General features: G+C 39.7%; 1 protein-coding gene and 1 long non-coding RNA gene across 2 annotated transcripts; one reads left to right on the top strand and one right to left on the bottom strand.

Annotated features, from left to right (window-relative positions):
* The first annotated feature begins 10,813 nt into the window (after window positions 1-10,813).
* LOC145306206 (uncharacterized) lies at window positions 10,814-11,419 on the top strand. The gene is made up of 2 exons (XR_013874924.1): window positions 10,814-10,936; window positions 11,291-11,419. It is a non-coding gene; the product is annotated as an uncharacterized LOC145306206 (long non-coding RNA).
* Window positions 11,420-14,271: 2,852 nt separating this feature from the next.
* On the bottom strand, window positions 14,272-17,778 carry LOC145306204 (uncharacterized). The gene is made up of 6 exons (XM_080148220.1): window positions 17,418-17,778; window positions 16,404-16,458; window positions 15,779-15,851; window positions 15,231-15,273; window positions 14,728-14,771; window positions 14,272-14,390 (listed from the first exon to the last, which is right to left on the bottom strand). The coding sequence occupies exons 1-6, from the start codon at window positions 17,473-17,475 to the stop codon at window positions 14,286-14,288; spliced, it is 378 nt and encodes a 125-aa protein (XP_080004346.1). The 5' UTR covers window positions 17,476-17,778; the 3' UTR covers window positions 14,272-14,285.
* Window positions 17,779-18,811: the final 1,033 nt, after the last annotated feature.

The raw sequence follows: 18,811 nt of genomic DNA, 5'->3' as shown, positions 1-18,811 counted from the left end.
TAATTTCTTTCTATGTTTATTTATTTTTATTGGATTTTTAAAAAATAAACTTTTATCAGAGCATTATTTTAGATATATAGTGCTTTTAAGGAAGATTTTAAAAATATGTATAACTAAAATTGAAGTAACATAGCAGCTAGCCCGTAAACAAATTGTCAATGATATACATTGTGTTAATGAATTTTCATATCTTTGTTTGTGTTTTATTTTTTATGTTTTTATTGTTTTAACAAACTGGTGATTTCATTCCCCTTTTTAGGCATTTCATAATAATTTATGTAAAAAAAGTTTATGGATTTTAAGATAAAGGGGGGGGTTTTTAATGCAACCATCTCGTAATCAGTGATTAAATTGTACTTAGAATTCGAATTTCGATCTGAAATTTTGCATGAGTAATCCTTGGTAGGTCTATTTTCCCTAAATCGAACAAAAAGTTGGAAAAGCAGCGGCTGGCAGCACAGCCGTTTAGCCGTTTTTTGACTATTTTCAGGGCAAATTCATCATTAATTACGTAGGAATCAACTTTTAAAAACTTATTTTTGGTTTTATTCATGGTAAATGATAGCAATAACCATTTTTTAAATTTCTAGTACCAGCTGCTAAACGGCTAGAACCGGCTGAAAACGGCTGGGAGCTGCAAAGAGTATGAAGGGTAGATATGGCTTGTGACGTGTCTAGGGGTAGGTTTTTATGGCTGCTGAGCTCAAAAATACTTCCAAAAATAATGGCAGCCCATCCATATGGCAGCTGGGTAACAGCTGCAGCTTAGCTGGGAGCGGACAAGAGTAGAATGAGTACATAGGGCTTGTGACGTGTCTAGGGGTAGGTTTTTATGGGTTCTGAGCTCAAAAATACTACCAAAAATAGTGGCGGCTCATCCATATGGCAGCTGGGTAACAGCTGCAGCTCAGCTGGGAGTGGCCAAGAGTAGAATGAGTACATAGGGCTTGTGACATGTCTAGGGTTAGGTTATTATGGGTGCTGAGCTCAAAAAATGCTACCTAAAATAGTGGCAGCCCATCCATATGGCAGCTGGGTAACAGCTGTAGCTCAGCTGGGAGTAGCCAAGAGTAGAATGAGAAGATAGGGCTTGTGATGTGTCTAGGGGTAGGTTTTTATGAATGCTGAGCTCAAAATTACTACCAAAAATAGTGGTGGTCCATCCATATGGTTGCTGGGTAACAGGGGTAGGTCTGAGCTCAAAAATACTACCAAAAATAGTGGCGGCCCATCCATATTGCAGCTTGGTAACAGCTGCAGCTCAGCTGGGAGCAGCCAAGAGTAAAATGAGTACATAGGGCTTGTGACGTGTGAAGAATATCACAAAATTTATTATTTCAGTAGAATTAAACTTCTCCCAATTAACATTATAACTTCATTTCATGGACATATTACTAGTAACAGTTTCTTAATTTCTAGATTTCACTGAAAACTACCAATAACGTCTGGAAACAGTTATCAACAGCCAAAAGTATATGTTGTAGATATAGCATGTAACATTTCTAGGGGTAGGGGTTTTTAACTTTTTATGGGGGTGTTGAGCTCAAAAACACTACCAATAATAGTTGGGGCCAATCCATATGGCCGCTGGGTAACAGCTACAGCTGAGCAGCAGCCTTTACCTTGATGCCATATGGATGGGCCTTTCTATTTTTGGGGAGTATTAATAAGCTTGGCACCTATAAAAATTTACCCCACACATCACAAGCTTTGTCTTAAACTTTTACCTTTTTCTGTTGGTAACTGTTCTCAGCCAATTTCAGCTGTTTAACAACTAAATCAATACTGAAATATTCAATATTTGGTTATCCTTCAATAGTCCTAAAAGTGCCTATAGCTTAAACAACAGCTTACTGCACAGCTGCAGCTGTTACCCAGCAACCATATGGATGGGCATCCACTATTTTTGGTGGTTTTTTTGAGCTTAGCACCTATTCAAACCTACCCCTTGACACGTCACAAGCCCTATGTACCCATTTTACCCTTGGCTGCTTCCAGAAGAGCTGCAGCTGTGACAAAGCTGCAATATGGATGGGCCGCCACTATTTTTGGTAGTATTTTTGAGCTCAGACCTACCCCTGTTACCCAGCAACCATATGGATGGACCACCACTATTTTTAGTAGTAAATTTGAGCTCAGCATTCATAAAAACCTACCCCTAGACACATCACAAGCCCTATCTTCTCATTCTACCCTTGGCCACTCCCAGCTGAGCTGCAGCTGTTACCCGGCTGCCATATGGATGGGCCGCCTCTATTTTTGGTAGTTTTTTTTGAGCTTAGCACCCATAAAAACCTACCCCTAGACACATCACAATCCCTATCTACTCATTCTACTCTTGGCCGCTCCCAGCTGAGCTGCAGCTGTTACCCAGCTGCCTTATGAAAGGCCATTACTAATTTTGGTAGCATTTTTGAGCTCAGCACCCATAAAAACCTACCCCTAGACACGTCACAAGCCCAATCTACTCATTCTACTCTTGGCCGCTCCCAGCTGAGCTGCAGCTGTTACCCAGATGCCATATGGATGGGCCGCCACTATTTTTGGTAGTAATTTTGAGCTTAGAACCCATAAAAACCTACCCCTAGACACGTCACAAGCCCAATCTACTCATTCTACTCTTGGCCGCTCCCAGCTGAGCTGCAGCTGTTACCCAGCTGCCATATGGATGGGCCGCCACTATTTTTGAGCTCAGCACCCATAAAAACCTAACCCTAGACACGTCACAAGCCCTATCTACTCATTCTACTCTTGGCCGCTCCCAGCTGAGCTGCAGCTGTTACCCAGCTGCCATATGGATGGGCGGCCACTATTTTTGGTAGTATTTTTGAGCTTAGAACCCATAAAAACCTACCCCTAGACACGTCACAAGCCCAATCTACTCATTCTACTCTTGGCCGCTCCCAGCTGAGCTGCAGCTGTTACCCAGCTGCCATATGGATGGGCCGCCACTATTTTTGGTAGTATTTTTGAGCTCAGCACCCATAAAAACCTAACCCTAGACACGTCACAAGCCCTATCTACTCATTCTACTCTTGGCCGCTCCCAGCTGAGCTGCAGCTGTTACCCAGCTGCCATATGGATGGGCGGCCACTATTTTTGGTAGTATTTTTGAGCTCAGCAGCCATAAAAACCTACCCCTAGATACGTCACAAGCCATATCTATCCTTCATACTCTTGGCAGCTCCCAGCTGTTTTCAGCCGATTCTAGCCGTTTAGCAGCTGGTACTAAAAATTTAAAAAATGGTTATAGCTATCATTTACCATGAATTAAACCCAAAATATATTTTTAAAAGTTGATTCCTACGTAATTAATGATGAATTTGCCCTGAAAATAGGCAAAAAACGGCTTAACGGCTGAGCTGCCAGCCGCCAGCCGTTACTTTTCCAACTTTTTGTTCGATTTAGGGAAAATAGACCTACCAAGGATTACTCATGAAAAATTTCAGATCGAAATTCGAATTCTAAGTGCCATTTAATCACTGATTACGAGATGGTTGCATTAAAAACCCCCCCCTTATAAGAATACTTTTTCTCCATAATATTTAAAAATCTTTAAAAATATGATTTTGTGTTTCGATATTATTTATTTAGTATTACAAATACTGTAATTTTATGTATGATATTTTTATCGTTTGACTTTAATGTTTATATTGATTTATATGTTTATTTTTTTAAATTGTTTACTTACAAATTTACTTTCCTGCCTTTTAAATGTTCAAAATTTCTTCTTTAAGTTCAAAGGGCTTCGTTATAAGTGTTGAAGTTTCCCTTATTATAAAGATTGAATTTATTTGTGGTATCCGCCTAGGTTAAATGGCAGACACCCGAGTTCAAATGACTACGGCAGTGCGAACAGACGTGGACACATATATTATAGAGAAGCTACGCTTCTCTAGCAATCACTAAATAATAAACAGAGTCTATTCAGTTGTTCCTTTATTCGGGGTCTAAGGTTTACTAAAGTTGTACAACATAATATAAATACATATGGATTAGGAATAAAGATAGTTAAAGGTAAATCATACAAGTAAAACATAGATAGTTGCAATGGTTAGGTAGATGGCTATCCCTGTCCGGGGGAGGCAGGATAGCCCATGGAACAGCACAATAGGTAGATAAGCATAGAGGGGTTGTGTGGTAGGTCTGGGTACTAAAAGGGAAGGTTTGATGATTACTGTGACAACAACAGTCTGTGTGGGTGGTGATTCTATTGGGTGAAGGAAGGCTTAGATCCTTTATCCTCAGGGCTGAGGTGGTGCTGATAACTTGGTGGTTGAAGGGGAAGGTTCCGGTGCTTAAGAAGGGAGAGGGAGGGGTAACACCCCTCCCTCCACTTGCAGGACAACTGAGAGATGAAATCAATACTGTTATCTGACATATTTGCAGGTGGCTTTACAATTGTAGAATAACAGGATTTAGCTGGGTGCGTAGCATCACTATAATGTCTTGGTTTCTGCATGGCCCAGAGTTGCCGAATACCACAACTCTCCCCTCGGAAGGCTGGGAGGGGTTGTCTGCACCGCCAGACTTCCGACAGTGGTTGAGGCCTTCAGTTTGTTGTCCTTGTGGAATGGGTCCGCCAGGACACCAGCTGCTGAACGGTGATAGACTCCAGCCCTCCCCAGGTCGAACGGAATCTGCTATATCTGCTGGAGTAGCTGGTCCTGTTGGATGTTCTGGCCGTTGGATGTGTACTTCTGAGGCCACCCTGGCAACCTCCAATGGTGGCACAGCACATGAGGGGGCTTAGACCAACAGCCGCCTGGTATACACCTCTTCAGGTTTCTCTACTGGGCTGGTGGTCTCCATCTTGTTGGTCACCTTGCTGCTGGCAGGCTGGTTACTGGATGCAGGCGCAGCTTCTTTGCCCTCGGGGCTGGTCAGGTTCATTCGGCTTCCAGGGTCTCTGTCAACGCGGGCAGGTGGTGGTTGCCATACTGTAGGAACGTTGCCTCCCTCAGGCTCATCCTGGACATTGGCAGGGTGGTGCATGGCAGTCAGACCTGCAGGGTAGGGGAAGGTAACAGTCCATCCCCTGTGCCGGAGGCTGTCTTGGATCTGCAAGATTGGCTCCGCTCTAATTGGCTGGGGGACTGGCCAATCCACGGCCACTGCTGCTGGTGGACTGGAGGCACAAGGCTCCGGATTTCCTCCCCTAGCCTGAAGGTGTCCAGGCACATAATTGTTGGGGATCCTCTACTTCTATGGTTAGGCTCGGCACTTGGTGCATCTAGTTGAGTTACTCCCCAGGCAGCGGCCAAAGCTGCTTCAGTTTGGCTGGTAATGGCTGATATCCTGGTTCCTGGGGCAGATGCAGGGGGCGCAGGCAAGTTTGACCCAGCACAAACTTCCTGGTACACCAATGCAATACAATTACCCTGGCTTGGTTGAGGGAGGTAGACAGCTGGACGCAGTTGAGGGTGAGGGACAGCTGGACTCTCCCTGCTGGCTGGGGGCTCTGGCTGACTGGGGGTGACGGGTGTCACCCCTTCCTCTGGGGCTGCGGGCTCGTTCCGGGGTCCAGGTCTCTCGGTGGCGGCGACGGTTGTCGCCCCAGGCACCAGCATGGGGGCGCTGGATAGCACCCCCCAGTCTTCACAGGGGTCCAGGTCTCTCGGTGGCGGCGACGGTTGTCGCCCCAGGCACCAGCGTGGGGCGCTGGATAGCACCCCCCAGTCTTCACAGGTGGCGGCGACGGTTGTCGCCCCAGACATCAGCTTGGTGGTGCAGGGAAGCACCTCTCGTTCTTCCCAGGTGGCGACGCCGGTTGGCGTCCCATTCATCGACTCAGACTCGCTGGCTAGCGCCTCTTGCCTCTCCCGCTCGGCGGCCGCCAGGGCCTCCCCGTACACCGTCCCGGTGGCGCTGGGTAGCGCCCCTCGGCTCTCGCTGGGGGTGACAGGGGTTACCTCCTCCTTCGGGGGACGCGGTCTGACGGGTACCATCATGTTGAGGCCGACCGGCAGAGGCCGCAGGACTTCTGGCTCCGCAATGTTGGTTGGCTGCACGAACTCCGGTCCCATGTGGTTGAGGCTGAAGTCCAGGCCAACCCGGTTGGGTTCAGCCGCTCCTCCCAGCACGTTGATCCTGGCCACTATGGTCCCAATCTGAGACACAGACTCCTGGGTAGCCGCGGCCCCAGCGGCGGCAGCTGGTTGGGGTGACGGCTGGGCATCTCCCTCCAGGTAGACCTGTGTGTCAGACTGGTTGTATGCAGGTTGTTGGGCTGCCTGGTGTTTCTTCATTGCCTGGTCCCAACCGGTTCTACACTTGGCGGCTGTGTGGCCGTTGAAGCAGCAGCGCACCTTCGTCTAGCTGGGTCCCATCAGTCCGGCTTTCACAGGGTGTATCAACCTGCCAGGTCTCTCATCCTCCAGTTGGGGCACCAGCTGACAAACAGGGTCTCCCCTACTAGGGATCAGGCAGTGCTGGGCTGCTTGTGGTGGCTCCTTGGTTACATTCAGCCTCCTCCCCATACACACAGGTCCCTTCCATACAACAGCGGCTCTCCTCTCCTGGGTGGCGAGGCCAGCCTCGGCCTTAGCTTCTGCAGGTGCTTCTCCACATGAGGGATCCTGCCTCCAGTTACTCCAGGTAGTTGGTAGCAAAGGCCGTTGATGGTGCCAGTCGGAAGGTGGGCTATGATCTCTGGGGGGTATCTGTGGCCAGTGTGTGGACAGGTACCCACAGTTGAACCGGCAAGGCCCAGAAGATGCCATACTGAGGGTAGCCTGAACTGGGTTCTGGACTGCCAGCGGGCTGTTGGTAGCCACCTGAGTTAGGCCAGAGTTGCCAGCTGGTATTGCGTCCCTGCCAGGCTCTGTCAGCTGCTGGTGGGGAGCCCCTGCGGTGATTCTGGTTTTGGCAGGGGGTGGCCTTCTTATTGACTTCCCTAGCTGGAGCTCTGCATCCTGGTGGACCTCCATCTTCAGCAGCATGGGGGGACTTGGCTGGGTCATGTGCAGTGGTTCAACAGAGTAGAGGCATCTGGTCTTGGAGTGTGGGGGAACAGCCTCACTGCTGCTGGTCAACCCTGCTCCCTCCGTGCTGGGTAAGGCCTTCCACTGCAGCAGGTCACCATTCTCCATCCTTAGGCCGGTCCCCAGTTGTTCCATGCCTGGGGGCTGGCCACTAAGTCTCTGAAGCTTGTCACCTTCTCATTGGGCTCAGTCGCATCGTTCAACACTCCCGGGAGGACACCTACAGGTTCAACAATCCCCAGTCCAGTATCTCCATTTCTCGTGCGTTGAGCACCAACTGTACAGGAGCTGTGCAGCGGACATTCAGTCACCCTTCCAGACAAGGGCATCTCAGGGACCAGGGGTCTGTGACCTGGCATGTGTTTTATGTTCACTGTACTCAACACAGTAGGCTCAAGTAATAACAGAAGCAGCACCTTGTATGAAGAAGCAGAGGGTGGTGGTGTACAGATGTTGGTGGTTATGATCCAAATGAAGGCTTCTGTCCACCACAGTGCCAGCAGTATGCCTAGGCACACAGTTAATGCCCAATCAGGAATGTCTTCTATTGCCGCACGTCGGGCTAGGGGCTGACAATTTCTCATCTTGTAGATATAAGAGCAGAGTAGAGTAGCCGCGCCGCAAAGAGGCTCGAGCCGGCTCACCCCTATTATAGATACTATAGCTGTGTAATTAGGGTGGTAGTCCACGTAGCCGTAGGCTCTGTCCTCCTGGCTCAAGAGTTTCGGTGGCTGGAGTGTCCCCATGATAAGTAGCAGGGGGTTGGTCTGTTGGTGCCAGCGTCTTGTTTAACTGTTGAGCCTGAGTTGCTCTCCTTTCCAGTATAGCTCTTAATTTCTGTGATAACCAGCGGATCTTAGCTTAGAGATAAAAGGGAATATGTTAGGTGTCCATAGATGTCTCTAGGAGCGTATCCGCTAGTAGATATATGGATATGTAGGCTATCTATATATGGCTACACTCCCATATATATATATACGTGTATAGGAATATCCTCAAAGCTAGCTAGCTTTCCTCCTTGCTCCAAAAAAATCTTGCTTCCTCTGTATATAGTTCACAACTATGAGGGTCTATGGTCAAGGTACACACCACCACTGCCCAGTGTGGGGCATCAAGTCAGGCTATTTCCACAGGGTGGGCGTACTTTCATTAGTTACCATATCAGTCTCCAGTGTTGTATGGTGAGGTTAATATTCACTTACTTGCAACCATGATACAAACAAAACAACACTATTTATCACTTGGTTGCTGCACAACTTAGTATTGAGTTGTTAACACTTAGGTATTTATATATACCTATATTTTGTTCACTAGCCACTCAGCTTTGAAGTAGGGTTGGCAGAGCTAGGAAGATGTTGAGGGTCTGAGCTGGTCTAAGGAACTGATTTAGTTTTCCTTATCACACTGTAGATAGGGAGGGAGGAGCTTGCAAGTTTTTCTTCTAAAAAAATATCTCTGTTGTATGCTATAGAGTGGCCCCTCTCCTGTGTGTGTGTGTGTGAAATCCCCTTTTCTTGCAACGCGCCGTCAGAGTGTGCACACAGGTAAAACGCACATCTATCCCTCAATCTGCTCTCTCATTTGTCCGCTTTATCTCTTTTTCTGTTGAATTTTTTGTTGCGTCCCAAGCTCTGCTGCGCGACCCGTAAATGGCGCTCTGTTCTCCCGGTCGCTATCTCCACACCGTGGACGGACTTATTCAAGTGTGGGTAGAAGGGGGAGCGCGTGAGGGGACGGGGTAAAACCGTCCGTTCCCCCCTATGGGGAGGGGGGTGCTGCAGGTTTGAAGTAACTGGGTGGTGAGGTAATTGTGCCTTTTCTTTAATCCTGAGCTTATTGTTATGTCACCTCAATTGTATTTGCTTCAATTTATGGTGGGCCCCTCCCCTTCCGTTGGGATAAGGGGGTGTATTTGTCGTGCTGAAGGCTTGGGGTCAGATTGTTTATCAATGCATTGTTATATTACATCTAGGTTCTATTTTTGGCTTTATCACAATACACAACAAATTTGTTTACCAAGCCTTGCCCATAAATCTATTGTTCAGCTTTCACACTAGGGTGGTAATCCCTAAAATCTGATATAATATCTGTTTTTCTAGATGGGTGGCTGCGCTGTAGCCTCTCAGGATACTTGGAGTTAACGTAGTTTTTCTTCTGCTTGGTACACTACACTCGTATTTTTGCTCACAGCTCGCAGCTATTTGGCTTGTTTCAGCCCGTCGGCGGCAGGGAATGTCCCGTCCTGCAGCGCCGTGTATCCAAATCCAGTTGGTGGCGGCAGGGAATGTCCCTTCCTGCAGCGCCGCTGGTTCGGATCCTGCTATCTCTTGCAGTAAATGTTGGCCTATTTTCAGCCGTTTGCACTTATTTGGCCTGTTTCAGCCCGTCCGCAGGCCTGTTTCAGCCCTTGAGCGCTCAATCCTCCGTTAGATGTCGGCGCTTCTCGCGGTTCTCCATCAAGTTTCGCTGCTCTCCGCAGTCTCTCGTCCGATTTCGCTACTCTCCGCAGCTCGGGTTCCGCCACACTTAGTGGTCTTTCGCTAGGTTTCGCTTCCACAACTGCCGGATACAGAGTTAGACCTTGCTATCCAGGGTGGGTAATTCAGGTTGCTTGTGTCAGTTTTGCCAGTTTCACTGCTGGGAGTACCTTAGCCTCAGTTGCGCGTCTGCTCTACACTTGTGGTTTGCCGTAATCTCACACAGCTGTCACCAAAAGTTGTGGTATCCGCCTAGGTTAAATGGCAGACACCCGAGTTCAAATGACTACGGCAGTGCAAACAGACGTGGACACATATATTATAGAGAAGCTACGCTTCTCTAGCAATCACTAAATAATAAACAGAGTCTATTCAGTTGTTCCTTTATTCGGGGTCTAAGGTTTACTAAAGTTGTACAACATAATATAAATACATATGGATTAGGAATAAAGATAGTTAAAGGTAAATCATACAAGTAAAACATAGATAGTTGCAATGGTTAGGTAGATGGCTATCCCTGTCCGGGGGAGGCAGGATAGCCCATGGAACAGCACAATAGGTAGATAAGCATAGAGGGGTTGTGTGGTAGGTCTGGGTACTAAAAGGGAAGGTTTGATGATTACTGTGACAACAACAGTCTGTGTGGGTGGTGATTCTATCGGGTGAAGGAAGGCTTAGATCCTTTATCCTCAGGGCTGAGGTGGTGCTGATAACTTTGTGGTTGAAGGGGAAGGTTCCGGTGCTTAAGAAGGGAGAGGGGGGGTAATACCCCTCCCTCCACTTGCAGGACAACTGAGAGATGAAATCAATACCGTTATCTGACATATTTGCAGGTGGCTTTACAATTGTAGAATAACAGGATTTAGCTGGGTGCGTAGCATCACTATAATGTGTTGGTTTCTGCATGGCCCAGAGTTGCCGAATACCACATATTTTCTGTTTTTTTCCTAAAGTGATCATCGAAATAATAATGGTAAATGAGCTTGGTATATTATAACTGTCGATTATAATAGTATTGAATTTGATGATAAAAGGCATTTATATTGTTTGTTTGTTTTCACTTGACGCAAAAAAAATTTTAATGCTATGTCTAAATGTTATTTAATCATATGATAAGGAACATTTTTGCGTTGGATAACTCATAATAGCCTTCCCAATTTTCCTCTAAATGAATCCAACAAATAATTGTTCAGTCAAAAGACAAATATAATAGTTAATTTTTATATCTAATATTAGTATTATGATCACTTTAAACTAATTACGCATGCACTATTAGAAGTTGAGCGATATGGCATCTGAAAAATGATATTGTCTCTACAACTTTTCTATTTATTTTAGATTTTAACTGCCGGAAAAGTTGGCGGCAATAAGTCTTTCTTCAGGTGCTATATCTCTTTCTATTGACAAGTCAAATTTTATGTTGTAACTTAGCACATTAGCACAGGTTGTATTAAATAGGATCTAGTGCAGTTCACGGTAAAATGTTACTGGTAATGATAATCTTTAAAAATCTATGAACTTTGAAGGCTGCTATATTCCAAACGGCTGAACTTACATATCATGCCTGTACACCGTTTTAAGCGGAATACGAAGGCCCATGAAAAATCTGTATAAGTCAAGATCCAATTATGTACAGGAAAAGCTTCACTGAAGAAAAAGTGCGTAAAAGAAGTCTTAGTGAGTAATGGCTATTCCATATTATTTGTAGGTCTTAAAATTTTGTGCGAGCATAATCTTTATGTGCCACCGTTTGGCCGTTAGCAGCCTTTGAAGTTCATAGATATTTAGAGATAATCGTTACCAGGAACATTTCACCGTGAACTGCACCAGATCAATTAAATATAATATGAATCTTATCTATACATATACTAAAAAAGCATTTATTTATGTAATTAGAGAAAAATCCAATTTAATAGTAGAAAATAAAATTGTATTTAAGCAATAAAGTTGTAGTTGCAATGCTATTCTATTATTAGGTATACCCAAGTGTTAACATAACCTTACCTAATTCTTACAAGGATTTATGTGTCTTAAAGTTTACCTGTTAAAATTTAAATTTGATTTTAATATTACTTGTTGATAATAGTTTAAAGTTAATTTTCTGTTTAAAATGCTCATGAAGATGTCTTACCAAGGACAGAATTATCCATGTTAAAGCGAAAATTATATATTCTATTAGTGCAATATAAATAAACTAGGATGACAAAATCCATAAAAGGAGCTCTAAAATCAGAAGGAAGAACAAACGAACAATAAAACTTGTAGAGTGTTAGAACATTAATTTGTAAGTCTAAACGAAATTTAACATAAATTTGTTGCAGTAATAAAATTGCTGGAATATCACGGGTGCACCCGCAGATGTAAAAACTTTATTTTAGTGTTTGGCCAAAATGACTTAGCAATTGTATCTGTAAGTACGTCTAATAACACCCTTTGCTATTTTTAAAATCCTAGAAAATTTTTTTTGCAAGAAAATTGCATAAATTCGCAACCTTTTTTAGCACCACTACTTAACTCGAGTTTCAAACTTTTTATATAAAATCCTTTTTACAAAAAATATCAATAATTACTTAAAATTAAACCTGAAAGAAAAAAATTATCATTACACGTGTTAATTTTCATGTTTTAGGTCTTTTTTTGAGGAAAACATAACTTCTCCTTTTTTGACAATAATATATTTTTTTAACAATTCAAAGTAAAATATAATAAAACCTAAACGATTTTTCTTGAATTATCAGTTGAAAATTTCATCAAACATGCAATTTAAGTGATGAAAATTTAATAAAATAATTTTTTGAATGTTTAGAATTACCAATTTTCTACATTTAAAACAAAATGTTAACAAAATTTAAAAACATTCTAACATATAACTTCAAAAATCAATAACATTTTATAAAAAGATGTTTCAAAAAATAAATCATTAAAAGGTATTAAAATGCATTTGAAATTACTTAAAATTAAAACGATAACATCTTTTTACACTGTATTCTGTGTAATAGAGTTTAAATGACATGATTAGTGAATGAAATATTTCCTAAACTCATTAAGCCTTTTTGTGACTATATTAAAAATAATTTATTTTGTTTTATATTGTTTTTTTTTATTCAAATATTTGACAAAATTTTCCCTACGTCAATAAAATAAAGTCAGTTTTTTACTGTTTCCAGGTTTTTCTTTATAATTATAACAATTAAATATAATATAAATCTTCATTATCTTTTATTTGAATTATCATACACATTAAAATGTGAAGTATAAGCTAGAATAGCACTTTTTTCAACGAATATTTTAATGACATTATATCAAAATAATTCCTCTTAAATATCACACAACATATGATTGGGAAGTATAGCCATTTCTTGGAGGTATAATATTTACAAAAATACCATTAATTCTGTTTTTATCAGAAGTTAAAAAAATTGAACAATTCTAAAAAAATGGTTGGCTGTCTAGATATTGAGTACACTAAGACTACGGCTCTGTTCTATTGAAATAACGTTGCAAAAAGAGGGGTTCTGAAAGTAATCTACCTAATTTTTTTAAAGAACCAACAAGTACTGTCAGTATCTTTTTTCTTGTAATCTAGCAGACAATCAAATCATAACACAATTTTCATGATAAAATATTCAGGTTTCTACTTCACATTTTAAAAAATATACTGATCAATAAAATGTTCAAAATTTTACTTTTTACTAATTGAAAAAATATGTTGTAATTCTTATTTTAAAGTTACATTTTTATCCCTGACAAAATCATAGACGACTTTTAAAGGCATCTTATCTAAACTTTTTGAAGAAAAACTTAAAAACGTTAATTAAGTATGAAAACTATTTTCTTCGATTTTTCTGAAGTTATTATCGCATTCTATGGGTTTTTAAAAGCGAAGCTTTTCTATAATTAGGGTCGGTCCGTCCGTCCGTACGTCCGTCCGAGATAGATAGCTTTTATTCGTTAATTTAGGCATGTTAGAATTGTCCTATCGATTTCAAACTTTGCATGATGATTCCTGTAGTAGTTGGGTACGATTTAGAAAGCGTAGCAACTCTATAATCATTACCAGAATGTCCGTACGTCCATTTTAAACATGTTGATTTTTCTACTTTTTAACAACAAATTTTTAAGTGTTTTAATTATCCGTTTGATCTGATTTTTGGTATATTGATTCCTGGGACAACAAAGAACAATATTATAAGCGAAGCAACTCTATAATCAAGTCCAAAAATGTAAGTATGTCCATAAACATTATCCTGTTTTTAAGCAGTTTTTCAACAAATTTACCTACAATTTTGATTCGACATTTTTACATTTATGTTCCGATTTTTCAGTTCAGATATTATACAAGTGTTAATGTCCGTTTGTCCTACCGTTTCAGTGCTTCGCTTTTATGGATGTTGTCATCCTTGTTTATTATCATTTACTTATATCGAAAGTGCCAAACATTGTACCCCAACTTATTCATTTAATAAAAAACGAAGCGTAATATAGGATGCAGCATAAACACATACTTTCATTTTTATGACTTGATTATACAGATGCCTCGCTTAAAATATTGTACTTTGTTGTCCAAGGAATCTTAATTCCAAATATCAGATGAACAGGATGAATATGTCATCCAAAAAGTTTAAAACCAACATTTTTAAAATACACATACGGGATCGATTATAGTGTTTCTTCGCTTTCTAAATCGCCCAACTGTTTCAGGAATCCTCATTCAAATTTTGACATTGATATGGTAATTCGAAAATGTCTAAATTAACGGACGTATATACCCTAGTTATAAAAATGTTTCACTTCTAAAAATAATAAACAAATAAAATATTTAAATTTATTTGAACATGTAATAGCATACTACAGAAGATAGAATAGAAAGGAAAGACAAGGAGAAATTATGTCCAGAGTTGCACAGATCTGAGTCACATTGACATTTCACCTAATAAATTAAACATGAATTAATGAATAAATCCTAGGATATAAAGTAGCAAGATTTTTTTGCCTTAAAATTAAGATTTCGATACCTTCAGAATTAATTAAGTTTATAAATATCAAAACAAGGTCGTTGGGTAAGGTAATCAAACTTTTTAAGGATAACATTTTTTAATTATTTTTAAAATAAAAAAAAATAAGAATAAAACCATTTTTGTTAGCCCCGATTCGTGGAAATTGTCTGTATTACGATGCTATACATGATTTTTTAGTATGGCTGAGAACCGGTTCTAATCCAGCGGATAGCAATCTGTTTCGAAGCCATACTGGAAAAAGATTGATACCTTGAAGTGAGAAGGTTCGTCAAAGTGAACAGCATCGTTGCCAACTAAAAATATACAAATTCTATCATTTCCTCAGGGATATTAAGGGATAAGAAAATGGGTGATTAATTCATGTTCTCTCCCAATTAAGATAAACAAAATAGCCTCCTTTGTATATTGTAATGAAAAGATTGGTATGAGCAACCTTGTAAAGGTTTAATAAAAGTCCCAAAAGTTTTAAAGCAAACTTAACAATCCTATTTCCCCATCCTCCCTGCAATGGCTTTCATTAAAAGATAAGATGTCGTTCTTTTTGTCTTTGAGTGTGAGTCTTAACAAAAGATCTCGCAAATTTCTAATTTGTTGGCCCAAAGGGGTTATGATTTTGTCCGTTATTAATTTTCAATTCAAGAAATTTATCTCTTATACGAAACAATACTGTTCTTTTATTATATGGCACAGTACCGCTTCTAATACAGTAGATATTAATTGGTTTCTAATCCATACTGGAAATATATATTTACCCGTTGGAGGTCCACTGCCTTCAATACAACTGTTCATCTCAAACTAAGATGAATATAGCTGAAGGATTAAAAGGCTATTTCTAAATAGTACAATAAAAATAGAGAGACAGTAAGGTAGATAGATAGATACTGTAGAATTTTAAGATAAGCTAAATAACTAATATTGAGTTACAAAAAAATCTAGATATAAACGGAGATTGGTTTTGAAGATTTGCGCACAGCCGAATTTTTTTTTCTCGTAAAAGCTGTTCAATTATTACATCACCCTGGTCTTATTGAGTATGACATGTTTTCTATTTATTTAAAGCCACCCTAATAACATGGGTGAGGGCAAGCCTGATTTTATTTGCTTGATTTGTAAAAAGCTCATGTGAGTTGCGATTAAATTTTTCAGTAACAGATAGATAGATACCTTAATAATTTACATAGTTGGTTGGCATGCATAATGATTACACGACCTTTATCTAAATGTCCTTATTATTTCTTTTCAAAGACTCGAACACTATATCTACTTGGCAACTAAAGCCACATATTAGGTGAATAGTTACCTGGCTGAAGGCTTTGCTACATCCCTTCTCTTCGCTCCCATCCAGCATGACAATCTTTTTACATACGGTTTCCCTAAACAATATACAAGGATGACAACATACAAAAGAATCAAAGCATAAAAAACATTGATTGATTGAAAACGTGATTTAAAAAAGCTAAAGTTTTAAATCAAGATCAATTTATACTTAATTATCAAGAATCCTTTAATATAAGATTTTTTTGTGCAAAATGAATGATAGACCAACGTACCAAATACATTATATGCTCATTGATATAGGCCGGTAACTTCACTAAACAACAGCAGCCGATAAAATCATATTTCCCCATAGCGTTGCGGAATGACGGACAGACAAAGTCAATTTTAGAGTAGGTCAGCTGTCTATACTACAAGGACGATAATATCCAACAGAACTACCTTTTACATACTATTTTCCTAAATATACAGGGATGATAACATAATTTTGGAAAGGAACATTAGAGAACTTATAGTAAAAATATACATACCACCACCCCCTTCAAAATATGTTTACTCGGGGATATTAAAGATCTTGTTCCTTTACTTTAAAAAAAACTGAATGAACAACCAATCCCCCCCCCCCCCCCACCTACCAAACAAAAACTTACACATCTTGACAAGTTTGAACAGATCCATAGTTGTTATTACATTGCAGTCCATTTCCTAAAAGATGTAATAATAAATTTTTAATAGGATTTTTTTATGTATTTTTGGAATTAACAAGGATGACAACATCCATAAAAGCGAAGCACTGAAACGGTAGGACAAACGGACATTAACACTTGTATAGTATCTGAACTGAAAAATCGGAACATAAATGTATAATATCGAATCAAAATTGTAGGTAAATTTGTTGAAAAACTGCTTAAAAACAGGATAATGTTTATGGACAAACTTACATTTTTGGACTTGATTATAGAGTTGCTTTGCTTATAATATTGTTCTTTGTTGTCACAGGAATCAATATACCAAAAATCAGATCAAACGGATAATTAAAACACTTGAAAATTTGTTGTTAAAAAAGTAGAAAAATCAACATGTTTAAAATGGACGTACGGACATTCTGGTAATGATTATAGAGTTGCTACGCTTTCTAAATCGTACCCAACTACTACAGGAATCATCATGCAAAGTTTGAAATCGATAGGACAATTCTAACATGCCTAAATTAACTAATAAAAGCTATCTATCACGGACGGACGGACCGACCCTAATTATAGAAAAGCTTCGCTTTCAAAAAGATCAAGGTCCTTTAGTCTTCTAACAAACAATCTCTAACCAGTTCTAAAAATTATTTTCTGATACTTTCAGCTTTGAATAAAAATGGGTTTATTTCTCAATGTTTACACGCATTAAGAAGTTTTAGCGATTCCAATGAAGATTAGGTTCAATGTATTTTCAATATTTTTCATTATTTTCAATGTTTTTCCTGTGTTTGCAAAGACAATAAGAAGAGAAATCCTCAAAGTGAAAATTATTGAGAAAAAAATCCTCCAACGAATAAGACAAATCCAATAATGTCAATGCAAATCTTTCTAGTGCGCCATGTAAAAATGTATATTTTTTAATGCTTTTATGGACGTTGTCATCCTTGTTTAGATTTGATTAATATTTTTACTTACCAATTTGAAAGAGAACAAAGGAAAAAATCAAAATTGATAAGACTTTACTTCCAAACATTTTTATTAATTATAAGCTGAAATTAAGTTTATTTATTTGATAGCATGTCTATAAAGTTAATGCAATAAATAACTAAATTTAGCATCCGTTAAAATTATTTGTAGAAAAATAAAAAATGCTAGCTAAGATTTGATATAACAAAGCCAACGAAAGAGAGATAAATTATTTATAAAACTTAGGGCACAAGAATATTAACAGTCCAATGTAATCACAACAGTTTATTATTAGCCTAATTATTTGAAAAGCTTCGCTACGAATGAACGTAAAAGTTCTCGCTATTACATGTTAACTGTTGAACAAGCGAATGTTAACTGTTTTAATAAAAGTTCATGGTCTGTTCTTTTTAATTTGCTTCGCTTCTTTTATAATATTATTCATTTGACTCATACAATTGGGAATTTTTATACACTTTGTTTTCCTTAAGCCGGCTTAAAAAGCCAGGTGGCTGAAAAAAACAGGAAATCATAGTGTACTATAGTAAGTCTATTAAGTAAAACTACACTAAGAATTCCTTTCATTTTTCTCACTTTTTCACAGAAATTGGCTTAGAAAATTCAGCCAATATTGAAAAAAAATCTCCACTTTGATTCTCATGAAAGCGTTGTTATTGATTATACGTCTGATAATAGAGGCAATAAAATTTTTTTAAAAAGAGAAATATAAATTTAGTAGGTTTAAAATCACAAAACTTATCGTTCAAATCCAAATGAAAATTCAACTGGAGGAAAACCAGTTAGCAAAACCTAACTTCTTTATTTATGAACGGATTTCAAAAATTCTTTCACTAAACCCAGGGTGGGGAGGTATCAAGTGGGGTTGAGGGGGGAGAGGGGGGCGACCTCACCCCCCTAAAATTTTTTATTAAATTTTTGTTTCTTAACCAATTAAAAAAATTCTTTCACACATGACATCACCAACCCCCGGAGAAAGAGGGAGGGGGGGGGGGGGGGCTGGCAGGTATTTCCCCAAAATTTTTGTATAACTTTCTTGTTTCTTAACTAATTTTAAAAATTCTTTCACACACGTAATCACCAAACCTCAAGGGAGGGGGGGGGGGAGTAAGTCCCTGCATTCCTTAATCCAAACCTCCTAACACTGCGGGCAAACCTAACCTTAACTAAACACACCCTAACCTAACCTCCCTTTTCTGGACCCTGCGGGAAGCTCCAATCCTAAAAGTCTTTATTTCCAACCCTGTAGGGAACTTCTTAACCATTACTTAACTTTACATAACTAAACTAAAATGACAACATTCAGTAAAGTAAATCTCAAAAAAACAGACGAATATTGAAATGTAGAGTAGCTGCAAATTAGCCCTCCTTACTTTAAATAAGGA

The sequence above is a fragment of the Acartia tonsa genome, chromosome 14 (genome assembly GCF_053477335.1).
Source record: "Acartia tonsa isolate MP-2025a chromosome 14, ASM5347733v1, whole genome shotgun sequence".
Lineage (NCBI taxonomy): Eukaryota > Metazoa > Arthropoda > Copepoda > Calanoida > Acartiidae > Acartia > Acartia tonsa.
The sequence above is the reverse complement of the archived record's forward strand: the minus strand, read 5'-3'. Positions and strand labels throughout refer to the sequence as shown.